The sequence below is a fragment of the Harmonia axyridis genome, chromosome X (assembly GCF_914767665.1).
Source record: "Harmonia axyridis chromosome X, icHarAxyr1.1, whole genome shotgun sequence".
NCBI lineage: Eukaryota > Metazoa > Arthropoda > Insecta > Coleoptera > Coccinellidae > Harmonia > Harmonia axyridis.
This window is the reverse complement of record NC_059508.1, coordinates 18,905,797-18,919,251: the sequence shown is the minus strand read 5'-3', so window position 1 is coordinate 18,919,251 and position 13,455 is coordinate 18,905,797. Positions and strand designations below refer to the sequence as shown.

Here is a 13,455-nt window from a genome sequence, read left to right as displayed (position 1 = left end):
TCAAATTGTGTTAACCTTCCTCTATCTTGTCGGAGGCTATGTACTTTTGCTTCTAGCCTATTTTGCCAATGTGGTTTAGTATGCTGTTTTTTCTGTGCTGGTTACTCAATTCTAGGTTTTGGCTTCACACCGAGCACTGCTGATATTGTAGAGGCTGCACAGTAGGTAATAAAATGCAATGACTCTAGGTTTTGGTCATTCAAAAAAAACGGTGGAATTATTTCTTTGTTCATTATGTGCAGAATATGTGAGAGTTTTTTCGATGTCTTCAGTCTAGGAAGAATTGGTCGTTTAAGAGGATCAGTACCCTCGAATTCTATGAAATATTTATTCATTGTAACAGATAATTGCTCTAATAAATCTCTTCGACTTTCTTCTCGGTTTTCCATAGTTGCAGTTTGTATATTCCGCCATTGCTCATCTCTTACTAGTGCCAATTCTCCGCTGTTTTGTTCCTCAGTATTAAATTGTGCATTGATGTTGTGCTGGTTTTCAGCACAATCGTAGTTTTCTTCAATTGTTACTTCGTTGTTAGTGAGGTTCCTATTCTGTAGCCTCAGTTGGACTTCATTTTTTATGGTGTTAAGTCTCTCATCGGGTATAAGTTTATTTCTCAATATGACCCGGTATTGGTCGGCTACTCATTGTTCAGAAACTTGCAGTTCGGGATAGTTTCTGTGGAATTCTGCAAACAGCTTTTGCCGGTAGCCTATTTTATCCTCTTCCATATTAGTCACTTCATAGTATATGCGCATGATCGTTTCATTTATCGAACTTGTCCATTTCATGCGTCTTCTTGATAGACCTGCTTGGGTGAGTGCTGGTTGGGGATCCTGCACAGCACCTTCAGCAGTCGGAAAAACTCGTGTTATTCTTCTCCTAGAATGTTGAGATTATGGAAGCTTAGCATTTTGTTCGACAGACGTCCGTCTCTTTAGCACTCTGTCACCGACGTCCCGCATACTGTCATGTCCAGCGCCGGCTCCAGACACGCCCTGACGAACCTCAGGCAGCGGCTCTATATTTCTATTCCTTAAATTCACCATCATTCAAGGGTATCCTCCGTGTCGTGGGGGAGACGGCCTTTGATTGCTTTTTACGATCCGCAGAGCTACGGTGGGAGAATTCTTGAGCTGCTCTCCACACGGCTTTGTCCGTTATCCTGGACAAGGACCCTTCGACAGGTTACGGCTTCCCGGGTCAGGGAGCTCCTGGAATCTGCGGTGGGCAGGAGTCGATTCAATTCTCCTGATAGGTGAATCGCTAGGGATTTCCTACCGCTACCTGCATTATTATTATTATTATTATTATTATATAATCTAAATCTAACCAGATGAAAAAAAAACAGTAGGTAGGTTGTATTCAGTTTTTAGGAGTCGGTCTAAACCCAGTTCATGTTCCCTTTTAACGGGTGAACAAGTTGCGCGGGCTCTTTCCAAGAGCCATCTTTGAGCGGAATTGTTTTTTGAATGGGAAAAAAATTTTTGGATGAAATATTATTAACAAAAAAAAAATATATGTTTTCTGCGGATTTTTATCTTTCATCACTTCATCAGTGACTATGCAAATCAACGTTATTTTGTTTCTGTATTTTAAATTCTCCATCAATTCTTACTGAATAAAATTGTAACCCTTTCAATATATTATGAAAATCAAAGGAAATGTATCCTGCGGACGCAGTTCTTCAATATATTACACTATTGTTATGAATAAGCGTCCTGCGGACGCTTTATCGAATATTTAGTATACTTAAATTCACTTGATTTATATTTTTCAATGTTGCCATATGCGATCAATATCATCCATGTTTAAATGAGGTTTTTATCTGTTCTCTTGTATCAAACGTTGAAATGTATGATGCCTCGTTACATTTTCCTCTGCTAATACTGAGATTCATAGACACATATGCTTCATTGTTTGAATGAAATAATTTGTATTGCTCTTTCTCAAAAGAATATATAAATATATATACTTTATGAATAAATTCTTATATTCTTTTTTCTCAATATTATCAAATATTTATCATATATCAATAATATTCAAAAATATGCGTCCTGTGGACGCACGTTCGAGTGTTCATTTGCATTTTCATTAATTCATATTTTCAATAATTATATTCATTATAGATCACGAATATTCACTAACATGCGTCCTGCGGACGCACTATCGGATATGTATTATTCGTAATTTCATTTAATTTATAATCATTGAATGCGCTTTGCGGACGCACCATCAAATCTTTAGTTACGAATATTCTCTATGCTTATTGTTTGTTCATTAATGAAGAAAGTAAATTTTTTCATGGAATACTTTTTATATATTGCGAATACTCATGAACATTCGTCCTGCGGATGTATCAACGAATGAGAACTATCGAATTTTCAATAATGACTTTTTTTTTAATGCGTTTTCTTGTTATTTTCGAAGAAATTATAGGAATTATAGAAATATTTTTTCCAGAGATGTTCAAATTGTCTTATACTCATTAATTAATCTTAAATTTTTTTATCAAGAGATAGGAGATTTAGAAAATATCAATCAAGTTCTTTTATTTATTTAAATTTATTCGACTTGGAAACGCAAAATGATACGATTACGATCTTTCAATTGACAGAGAATAAGTTGAACAATTCACTATTCGATCATTATGATCAGCAAAATATAAAAGCAAATGAAATTTGAATGCATTAATTCTATAATATAATACCTATAAAATTTTATTATTTCGCTATCGAAGAATAAATAATATTTTTTGTTATAATTTATTTCATTGTTTTGATTTTGTATATACTGATAGTGTATTGTATAAAATTCACTCAAAATCAATTTAATTATTAACTTACAAAATATAAATCTTATCGATTTCATTACGTGTTGTATTTCAAAATGGAAATTCATAAAATATACGTACCTTATTCACAGCTAGTTATTGGCTCTTTCAATTCAAACAGATATTTGAATATGATATAAACTGTTTCGGACTTCTTTGACCTCATCAGCGTGAGACAGTCGTCCTATAAACGACACTCACGGACAGTTTATATTGAATATAATCCGATTGACAGGCCTGATTAAAAATTTATTGCATTTAACTATTGAATCAAAACAATATTCGGATTATATATGTTTATTGTCGAACATAAACTGCCACAGATATTTGATAAGAAATAAAAATTATTTTCAAGGAAAAGAAATGATCAAATATCTGTAAAATTAATTTTTTTTCGAAAAATATGAAATAAACGTCTTAATTCTTATAACTTAATAGTTATTCTCAGTCAGAATCGGTAGAATAGCCTCTTGTCCGTGATATTGATTGTTGTAGTAAATTCAAGCCTGACGTTCCTGGACGATCAAAAACAGAAACCCTCGATTCCAGTTCACTCTCCGTTCTGAATGGCACAGCTCCTTTCCAAAAATCATCACAACCATCATCATCATTATAAAGACCATTAGAAACCTGCATGACATCATCTTTCGAATTAGGAATGTTAGAAGAGGAAGGACCTGCAAAACCTGATTTTTCCCCATTGTCGGCTGCATCTTCTTCATCAGAATTGGGATCCGGCAAATGAATTATTTCCCGCCGGTGAGGAGTCAGTTCATCAAGAACTTTCGAGAACACAATATTTCTAGTGAAACGTTTCTTTCCTCGGAATTTGAAAGTGCCCTGTTTTCCGGAATCTTCGATAAATATGCGGACGCATTCAACGCTGCCAACTCTAGAAAAAGCTACATACAGCTGACCATGAGTGAAACATGGGCGTTTGAGACAAATACCAACCCTATCTAAAGTTTGCCCCTGGGATTTATTTATGGTCATACTGTAAGCTAACCTGACAGGAAATTGAAAACGCAGTATCTCTTTTGGTAACATGGGAGTTTGGGCCTTCATCTTTATTCTCGGCAGGAACAACCTCTCGCCTATCCTATGACCTGTTAACAATTCGCATTCGATTATATGATGACCTAATCGAATAATCCTCAATCGTGAACCATTACATTCGCCTTCATCCACATCCAAATTTCGAAGCAACATAACAATCGCTCCACGTTTTAGAACTAATTCATGAGGGGGTAGAGAAGGAGCATTGATGGAATTCAAAAGATCAAGGGGGGCCAAAAAATCGTCATCCTCCTGTCCTAGATATACGTCCTTGCTCAGATATCTCCTCGATTCTGTATCAGCTATCCGTTGAAGGATTTTTTCGTTGATGATGTCGACTGCTGCATTTGTTGGACAAAGAATCGCCTTAGTACCGTTTTCTTTAGCTGTAAAATCACCTCCATAAACAAAATCTATTAAATCATCTACAGAAGCAACATGGAATCGGGAGGGTATTTCGATGAGATCCTCCGGTGCTATTGGAGCAGCCCGCTGATTGAGAATTGCATTCGATAGAGAACCTTCACCCAATTTCAATAACCAAGATGAAAAAGAGATACCACCTAGATCTGCATAAACTGCTGCCGCCATATCTGGTTGTCGTTGGACTCTCATATTTTGAGACAATTTCAATTTCGTGAAGGAATCCCATAGAAAACTGGATTTCAGACATTGTGCGATGACATCGATTCGATGGGCACCTAAAACAACAGGAAGAGTTTGTCTGAAATCACCACCAAACAGAACGCATTTTCTTCCAAAAGGTTCAGCACGTCTATTGATGTCCATTAAATATCTATGAACTGCCTCGACTGCGAATTTAGGCGTCATTGGTGCTTCATCCCAGATAATCAAAGCGACCTTGTCTCTGAAAAAAATCGACTGAGAGGATTACAAGTCATAACCACAACTTGTTTTATCGGAAAGAGTGGGAGGTAATCTAAAGGACCTGTGAACAGTTGTACCTCCTTTCAAAATATTGGCCGCAATTCCTGTCCATGCAACTGCTGCTGTACTTTTACCTAAAACATCATTGAGGACTGTAATTAGAGTATTATATAAAAAAGTCTTGCCTGTTCCGCCAGGACCGTCCAGGTAGAAAATGTTCTCGTTCGTTCGCTCTGCTATTTGTTCGGCACTGACATCATCGCCTAGTTCTTCATAAATCTCCAGAGGTATTAAAAATTTGGATTTTCTCGCACAGGCCTTCAATACCCTCAGGAACACCACTTTTTGGTCCTTATTTAATGCTGAAATTTTATAAATCTCCCGTGAATACTCCTCTTCTCTTGAATATGTTGTTGGCTCTTCAGTTCGTTCATCGGTATCGCTGGATTCGTGATTGTCTTCAGAAAGGTGAACTATTCCCAGATCAGCTAACGAAATACTTGGTCGACTTCGTGATATTATTTTGTTCAGCTCTTTTAAACATGCACTTTCAGCGTCAGGAGTACTCATTCCATTATGTTTGAAGTCTGCCATCAAGGATTTCCTGAAGAGAAGCCACAATTTTTTTAATTGTGCTAATTCATCTTCTATGGCTATTGAACAAATCAAACTGAATAATTTGCGGAACTTTCTTGGATGGTGATGAAGTTCCGCTTCCCTCAGACACTTTTCATATTCGCTGTCATTTTGTATCAGCCAATTTCGTTTTTGGCAAGCTTCTCTAAAAGTCTCACATCTGGAACCATCTTCTGTTGTCAACAGATCGTCAAAGGACGTAGCTCCTCTAATTCTCTTCAGGAGTATTCGTAAAAAGAATTTTTCGATGCGTGCCTCAGATGGACTTATCTCTACCATACATCCTATCTGTTTGCTAACCTGAGAGCGTTGGTACCATTTAGCATTTTTATTATCCCATACATAATGCTCAGGGATTTCGGCATATTTGTATTTTCTTGCGTTTACGTCTGATCTGTTTAACGTAAACCATGCCTCTAATTTGGAAGGTTTTTCAAGTCTTTGTTGGATTTGTCCGACATCATCATCTTCGTTGTAAATGATTTTCCTTTCTCCTGGTAAATGCACCGGCAAAACCAATACAGAATGAGAGCGACCATGCATTCTGAATTGGAGCGTTCTCCACGTTGCCTCCATACCACTGACATATCTGCTATCGATGTATTGTTGTATCTCATCGATGCGTTGACCCTCTCTTGTATTCGTGTTTTCCTCATCTACATAGAGAGTAATATTATCTGGCCCTTTATTGATATATTTATGCAGATATTTGATGGTTTGTAGGGAACCTACGGCTTCAAAGTTAATATGGCATTGATATTTGGCCAAAGCATAAGGATTATAAGGTACCACTCTCCGATTTGTGATGGGGCGGTTCCACTTAGCTACAAAAATCTCTCTGCCATCGGCAGGTCTTCTATATTCAGGTCTCGTATTACGACCAACAGATAATGAGGTCTTTTCTCTGAATGATTTAGGGTAATACTTGGTACATTTACCATCTGCCATACAGGGAGCTTCCGGATTGATGCGGCCACATGGAGGGTGCAGATGAAAATCCGCAACTCGCTGATAGAGTAGGGGTTGATTTTCTCTATCTGGAATATAGGCATTGATGATTCGTTCGACCATTTCAACATCCTTCAATTTGTCATCTTCATGGAATGTGACGACGATATGGGCGTGTGGTAGACCCCTCTTTTGGAATTCAATTACATATTGGTTATTGATGACGACACCATATAGTTGATCTCGAACGATGTCGTTAATGAATTCCAGCAGTTTCATTTGAAAAACTCTACAAATCAAATCTGGTCGATTTTCCCATTTCTGATGTTTGAAGAGGTTGTTTTTAATTTCGGGCCAGTTCGGATTGCACGTGAAGGTTATGAAAAGATCAGGTTTTCCAAATCTAGCTACGACAGTCATTGCATGTTAATATGATATAAACTGTTTCGGACTTCTTTGACCTCATCAGCGTGAGACAGTCGTCCTATAAACGACACTCACGGACAGTTTATATTGAATATAATCCGATTGACAGGCCTGATTAAAAATTTATTGCATTTAACTATTGAATCAAAACAATATTCGGATTATATATGTTTATTGTCGAACATAAACTGCCACAGATATTTGATAAGAAATAAAAATTATTTTCAAGGAAAAGAAATGATCAAATATCTGTAAAATTAATTTTTTTTCGAAAAATATGAAATAAACGTCTTAATTCTTATAACTTAATAGTTATTCTCAGTCAGAATCGGTAGAATAGCCTCTTGTCCGTGATATTGATTGTTGTAGTAAATTCAAGCCTGACGTTCCTGGACGATCAAAAACAGAAACCCTCGATTCCAGTTCACTCTCCGTTCTGAATGGCACAGCTCCTTTCCAAAAATCATCACAACCATCATCATCATTATAAAGACCATTAGAAACCTGCATGACATCATCTTTCGAATTAGGAATGTTAGAAGAGGAAGGACCTGCAAAACCTGATTTTTCCCCATTGTCGGCTGCATCTTCTTCATCAGAATTGGGATCCGGCAAATGAATTATTTCCCGCCGGTGAGGAGTCAGTTCATCAAGAACTTTCGAGAACACAATATTTCTAGTGAAACGTTTCTTTCCTCGGAATTTGAAAGTGCCCTGTTTTCCGGAATCTTCGATAAATATGCGGACGCATTCAACGCTACCAACTCTAGAAAAAACTACATACAGCTGACCATGAGTGAAACATGGGCGTTTGAGACAAATACCAACCCTATCTAAAGTTTGCCCCTGGGATTTATTTATGGTCATACTGTAAGCTAACCTGACAGGAAATTGAAAACGCAGTATCTCTTTTCGTAACATGGGAGTTTGGGCCTTCATCTTTATTCTCGGCAGGAACAACCTCTCGCCTATCCTATGACCTGTTAACAATTCGCATTCGATTATATGATGACCTAATCGAATAATCCTCAATCGTGAACCATTACATTCGCCTTCATCCACATCCAAATTTCGAAGCAACATAACAATCGCTCCACGTTTTAGAACTAATTCATGAGGGGGTAGAGAAGGAGCATTGATGGAATTCAAAAGATCAAGGGGGGCCAAAAAATCGTCATCCTCCTGTCCTAGATATACGTCCTTGCTCAGATATGTCCTCGATTCTGTATCAGCTATCCGTTGAAGGATTTTTTCGTTGATGATGTCGACTGCTGCATTTGTTGGACAAAGAATCGCCTTAGTACCGTTTTCTTTAGCTGTAAAATCACCTCCATAAACAAAATCTATTAAATCATCTACAGAAGCAACATGGAATCGGGAGGGTATTTCGATGAGATCCTCCGGTGCTATTGGAGCAGCCCGCTGATTGAGAATTGCATTCGATAGAGAACCTTCACCCAATTTCAATAACCAAGATGAAAAAGAGATACCACCTAGATCTGCATAAACTGCTGCCGCCATATCTGGTTGTCGTTGGACTCTCATATTTTGAGACAATTTCAATTTCGTGAAGGAATCCCATAGAAAACTGGATTTCAGACATTGTGCGATGACATCGATTCGATGGGCACCTAAAACAACAGGAAGAGTTTGTCTGAAATCACCACCAAACAGAACGCATTTTCTTCCAAAAGGTTCAGCACGTCTATTGATGTCCATTAAATATCTATGAACTGCCTCGACTGCGAATTTAGGCGTCATTGGTGCTTCATCCCAGATAATCAAAGCGACCTTGTCTCTGAAAAAAATCGACTGAGAGGATTGCAAGTCATAACCACAATTTGTTTCATCGGAAAGAGTGAGAGGTAATCTAAAGGACCTGTGAACAGTTGTACCTCCTTTCAAAATATTGGCCGCAATTCCTGTCCATGAAACTGCTGCTGTACTTTTACCTAAAACATCATTGAGGACTGTAATTAGAGTATTATATAAAAAAGTCTTGCCTGTTCCGCCAGGATCGTCCAGGTAGAAAATGTTCTCGTTCGTTCGCTCTGCTATTTGTTCGGCACTGACATCATCGCCTAGTTCTTCATAAATCTCCAGAGGTATTGAAAATTTGGATTTTCTCGCACAGGCCTTCAATACCCTCAGGAACACCACTTTTTGGTCATTATTTAATGCTGAAATTTTATAAATCTCCCGTGAATACTCCTCTTCTCTTGAAGATGTTGTTGGCTCTTCAGTTCGTTCATCGGTATCGCTGGATTCGTGATTGTCTTCAGAAAGGCGAACTATTCCCAGATCAGCTAACGAAATACTTGGTCGACTTCGTGATATTATTTTGTTCAGCTCTTTTAAACATGCACTTTTAGCGTCAGGAGTACTCATTCCATTATTTTTGAAGTCTGCCATCAAGAATTTCCTGAAGAGAAGCCACAATTTTTTTAATTGTGCTAATTCATCTTCTATGGCTATTGAACAAATCAAACTGAATAATTTGCGGAACTTTCTTGGATGGTGATGAAGTTCCGCTTCTCTCAGACACTTTTCATATTCGCTGTCATTTTGTATCAGCCAATTTCGTTTTTGGCAAGCTTCTCTAAAAGTCTCACATCTGGAACCATCTTCTGTTGTCAACAGATCGTCAAAGGACGTAGCTCCTCTAATTCTCTTCAGGAGTATTCGTAAAAAGAATTTTTCGATGCGTGCCTCAGATGGACTTATCTCTACCATACATCCTATCTGTTTGCTAACCTGAGAGCGTTGGTACCATTTAGCATTTTTATTATCCCATACATAATGCTCAGGGATTTCGGCATATTTGTATTTTCTTGCGTTTACGTCTGATCTGTTTAACGTAAACCATGCCTCTAATTTGGAAGGTTTTTCAAGTCTTTGTTGGATTTGTCCGACATCATCATCTTCGTTGTAAATGATTTCCCTTTCTCCTGGTAAATGCACCGGCAAAACCAATACAGAATGAGAGCGACCATGCATTCTGAATTGGAGCGTTCTCCACGTTGCCTCCATACCACTGACATATCTGCTATCGATGTATTGTTGTATCTCATCGATGCGTTGACCCTCTCTTGTATTCGTGTTTTCCTCATCTACATAGAGAGTAATATTATCTGGCCCTTTATTGATATATTTATGCAGATATTTGATGGTTTGTAGGGAACCTACGGCTTCAAAGTTAATATGGCATTGATATTTGGCCAAAGCATAAGGATTATAAGGTACCACTCTCCGATTTGTGATGGGGCGGTTCCACTTAGCTACAAAAATCTCTCTGCCATCGGCAGGTCTTCTTTATTCAGGTCTCGTATTACGACCAACAGATAATGTGGTCTTTTCTCTGAATGATTTAGGGTAATACTTGGTACATTTACCATCTGCCATACAGGGAGCTTCCGGATTGATGCGGCCACATGGAGGGTGCAGATGAAAATCCGCAACTCGCTGATAGAGTAGGGGTTGATTTTCTCTATCTGGAATATAGGCATTGATGATTCGTTCGACCATTTCAACATCCTTCAATTTGTCATCTTCATGGAATGTGACGACGATATGGGCGTGTGGTAGACCCCTCTTTTGGAATTCAATTACATATTGGTTATTGATGACGACACCATATAGTTGATCTCGAACGATGTCGTTAATGAATTCCAGCAGTTTCATTTGAAAAACTCTACAAATCAAATCTGGTCGATTTTCCCATTTCTGATGTTTGAAGAGGTTGTTTTTAATTTCGGGCCAGTTCGGATTGCACGTGAAGGTTATGAAAAGATCAGGTTTTCCAAATCTAGCTACGACAGTCATTGCATCTAGATACTGCCTTTGACGGTATCTGTCACCGCCTGGAAATCCGGAAGGTAAGATGATAGCTCGACCAACATGCCCATTCTGTCTGTTCTGATTAAATCTTCGTAGAGTTTCTTCTGCTGTTCTCCTGAATTCATTTTGATTCTGTCTTAACCACCACAGCCTACTCATTTCGTGTTTTACCCAGCCATCTACAATATACTGCTGGAACAATTTACCACCGTTGTGAATGGAAGAAAATACATCTCGGACGTAGAGCCTAAATCGATAGTATTGGAGAATGGTTACAGTTTTTCCAGCAGTTCTGCCTCTTCTGATGTTGTATTTCATTCCGGTGGAATAGCCATTATCGCCGCATGGGAATAATAGAGGATACACCATCGGGTCGGCTAAAGGATTGAGGAGCTTCAATTCTTGATGTCGATTTATCGGATCAGGATCGTCAGGCTTATGGGGATAGACGACCAAATCAACCTTCATTGGAGGTTCTAATCCCTCGAATATTGCTGCAATATCGCTCTGTCCAGGTCTCCAATTCTGATTTTGTTGGGCAGCTAAAATATTTATGACCGGTTTTTTTGTCATTCCTATTATTATATTTTCCACCTCCAAATTTTGTGTTTTCCTTTGTCGGATTTCATCTCCCATAGTTTTATAAGCTTTTATATATCTATTATGTGTTCTCAGAATAGATTCCATCAATCTCATTATTGCTGGATCGACTCTATCATCAGCAAAAGCATTTCTTCGGGCCAAAGCTTCTTCTACGTCCAAAAAATAAATCTGGTTCAGTTGAATTTTCTCCTTATCCTGTGAATTGGGTATACCGCTTATGAAATGGTATATTTGACCGCATATGGTGAAACACCAATGACCCTGTCCCCTTCTCTCTGGTATCGGTCTCGATGTTTTAAAGGATGCCACTGCAAATAGACTATTGATCAGTCTTATTTGGGATCTGAATTGAGAAGCCAAAGGACCATCTCCTACGTATAAATCTTTTAACGTGGGAGGACATGCACTCAGAGCTGGTATTGTAAAAGCTCCTCTATTGCAGCAGCCAGTATATTCGTTATCTCTGGTCGTTTTTTCTCTTGTAAAAAATAAGGCTCCACAAAAAGGACATAATTCAGTCAATGTCCCACAATAGTTTGGTCGGGTGCAAAGTGTCTCCAATTCGTCTTGTTCTATGGTAATGGCGTTTCTATACGTGACACGATGTGGAACTTCTGCGTGTCTACGGCGCCTGTGTCTTGTTTCAGTAGCTGGTAATTGTTGATTTTGAGTTCTGTTTGTTGTTGACGTCATTGAACTTATTATTGAAGGGGATGGTGTGTCTGGCCATGGGATTATAGGGTTATTTGGAGTTTCCAATTCATTGTATTTTAGTTGAGACGATGGCAATGAGATTCTGAGACTTCTCATTCTGTTTATTTTCAATTGTCGAAAAATAACCATATCTGTTATAGTGGCATTCTTTTCTAATCTCACTGTCAAATTTCTTATTTGAAAATCTGGTGTCGAAATAGAAACTGGTCGAAAATTTGGTGGGCAGACGAATTTGCCTATTAAATCCCCGAAATTTCGTTGCAAAACTACTTTTAATTGTTTTGCTCGATTTATATAAGCTCTTTTTTCAAATCCTGCTTCTTGGGAATTCAATACTACGGCCGTGGATTTAATTAGAGGATGTCTTTTTAGCACAACAACCAATTCTCTATTGGATAGTCTGTTGCGATTTTCTATATTGTCTTTAACTTGTACAATAGATGGCACAAATGGAATGGTTGGTGAATTGTTACAGTTTCTTCCATTTTCTATTTTATCATCACGTCTATTTCGTATATTCAGTGTTTGAGAAGATGAGTTACACTCATTTCTTCGTTGTCTCAGCCGTTTCTTAATTGAGGACTGTGATAAAACCATTTTGAAAATATGATTTAATCTATAAAAGGAAATAATCAGATTGATATAAACATATAATTAATAATGTGTTCACATACCAGATGGATAATATTCACCTATTCTTTGTAATCTTTTTTCGATTATTAACACCGCAAATATAGAATGTTTTCCGTAGAACTGAAAAAAGTGAAAATGTATTCGAGTATTCATTACAATATAATGAAATTATATAATAGTGATTATATAAATAGTGATTTGGATATTTTCATTATGAACTACCTATCAAATAACAATATCAAGAAAAGCAAATTTTCCGAAAAATATCACCGTTATATTTAAAATGAAAGTGCTGACGAAAATAATTTTCTATATAATTAGAATATATCTAATTGATACGTATTTGGGTATAATCTCAATCAATATCTGATAGAGATTAAGCCGACTATAGGTAGGTATGCAACGTACTCTCGCATACAACAGATGTTTTCCGAAAGAAACTGCGTTTTTAACAATTCGAAAAAACTTCACAGTTTCAATATGCCAAAGAATATCTGATCGAATCAGATTTTCAATGTTAATTTTGATTGAATGGATTTATTGTATGATATACATTGAACAGAATAATTACCTGTTTCCTACTCTTATAGATATTTGAATGATTTCAGTATTGAATATTCAATCCATTTCATGTTTTTTCATTGTGAGGCATTATACCATTTTGAATATGAACTGAACCACTTGATAAACCCGTAATTCTCCAATTCAAATTTCCTCTTAAAATTTTGAGATTGAGAATTGAAAAAAAAAGGATGGGGGGCAAATGAACTACCTCAAAAAATCATAATTAATCCGTTGTTTACAGATCTGTTTTTATTATAATTCTATCTTGTATACTTCAGAAGATATGACTCTCCAAAAGCTCAAATTTGCTGAGCTCACGT

General features: G+C 37.4%; 4 protein-coding genes across 4 annotated transcripts; all 4 read right to left on the bottom strand.

The window, feature by feature from the left end:
• Positions 1-3,274: 3,274 nt before the first annotated feature.
• Positions 3,275-4,717, bottom strand: LOC123686582 (ATP-dependent DNA helicase PIF1-like). Its single transcript, XM_045626814.1, has one exon. It carries the CDS (start codon positions 4,715-4,717, stop codon positions 3,275-3,277), a length of 1,443 nt encoding a protein of 480 aa, XP_045482770.1.
• Positions 4,718-4,777: 60 nt separating this feature from the next.
• LOC123686581 lies at positions 4,778-6,778 on the bottom strand. The gene has a single exon (XM_045626812.1). It carries the CDS (start codon positions 6,776-6,778, stop codon positions 4,778-4,780), a length of 2,001 nt encoding a protein of 666 aa, XP_045482768.1.
• Positions 6,779-7,102: 324 nt separating this feature from the next.
• Positions 7,103-9,781, bottom strand: LOC123686580. Its single transcript, XM_045626811.1, has one exon. The coding sequence runs from the start codon at positions 9,779-9,781 to the stop codon at positions 7,103-7,105; it is 2,679 nt and encodes an 892-aa protein (XP_045482767.1).
• A 315-nt stretch (positions 9,782-10,096) lies between these two features.
• Positions 10,097-12,535, bottom strand: LOC123686579. Its single transcript, XM_045626810.1, has one exon. It carries the CDS (start codon positions 12,533-12,535, stop codon positions 10,097-10,099), a length of 2,439 nt encoding a protein of 812 aa, XP_045482766.1.
• Between the last annotated feature and the right edge of the window lie 920 nt (positions 12,536-13,455).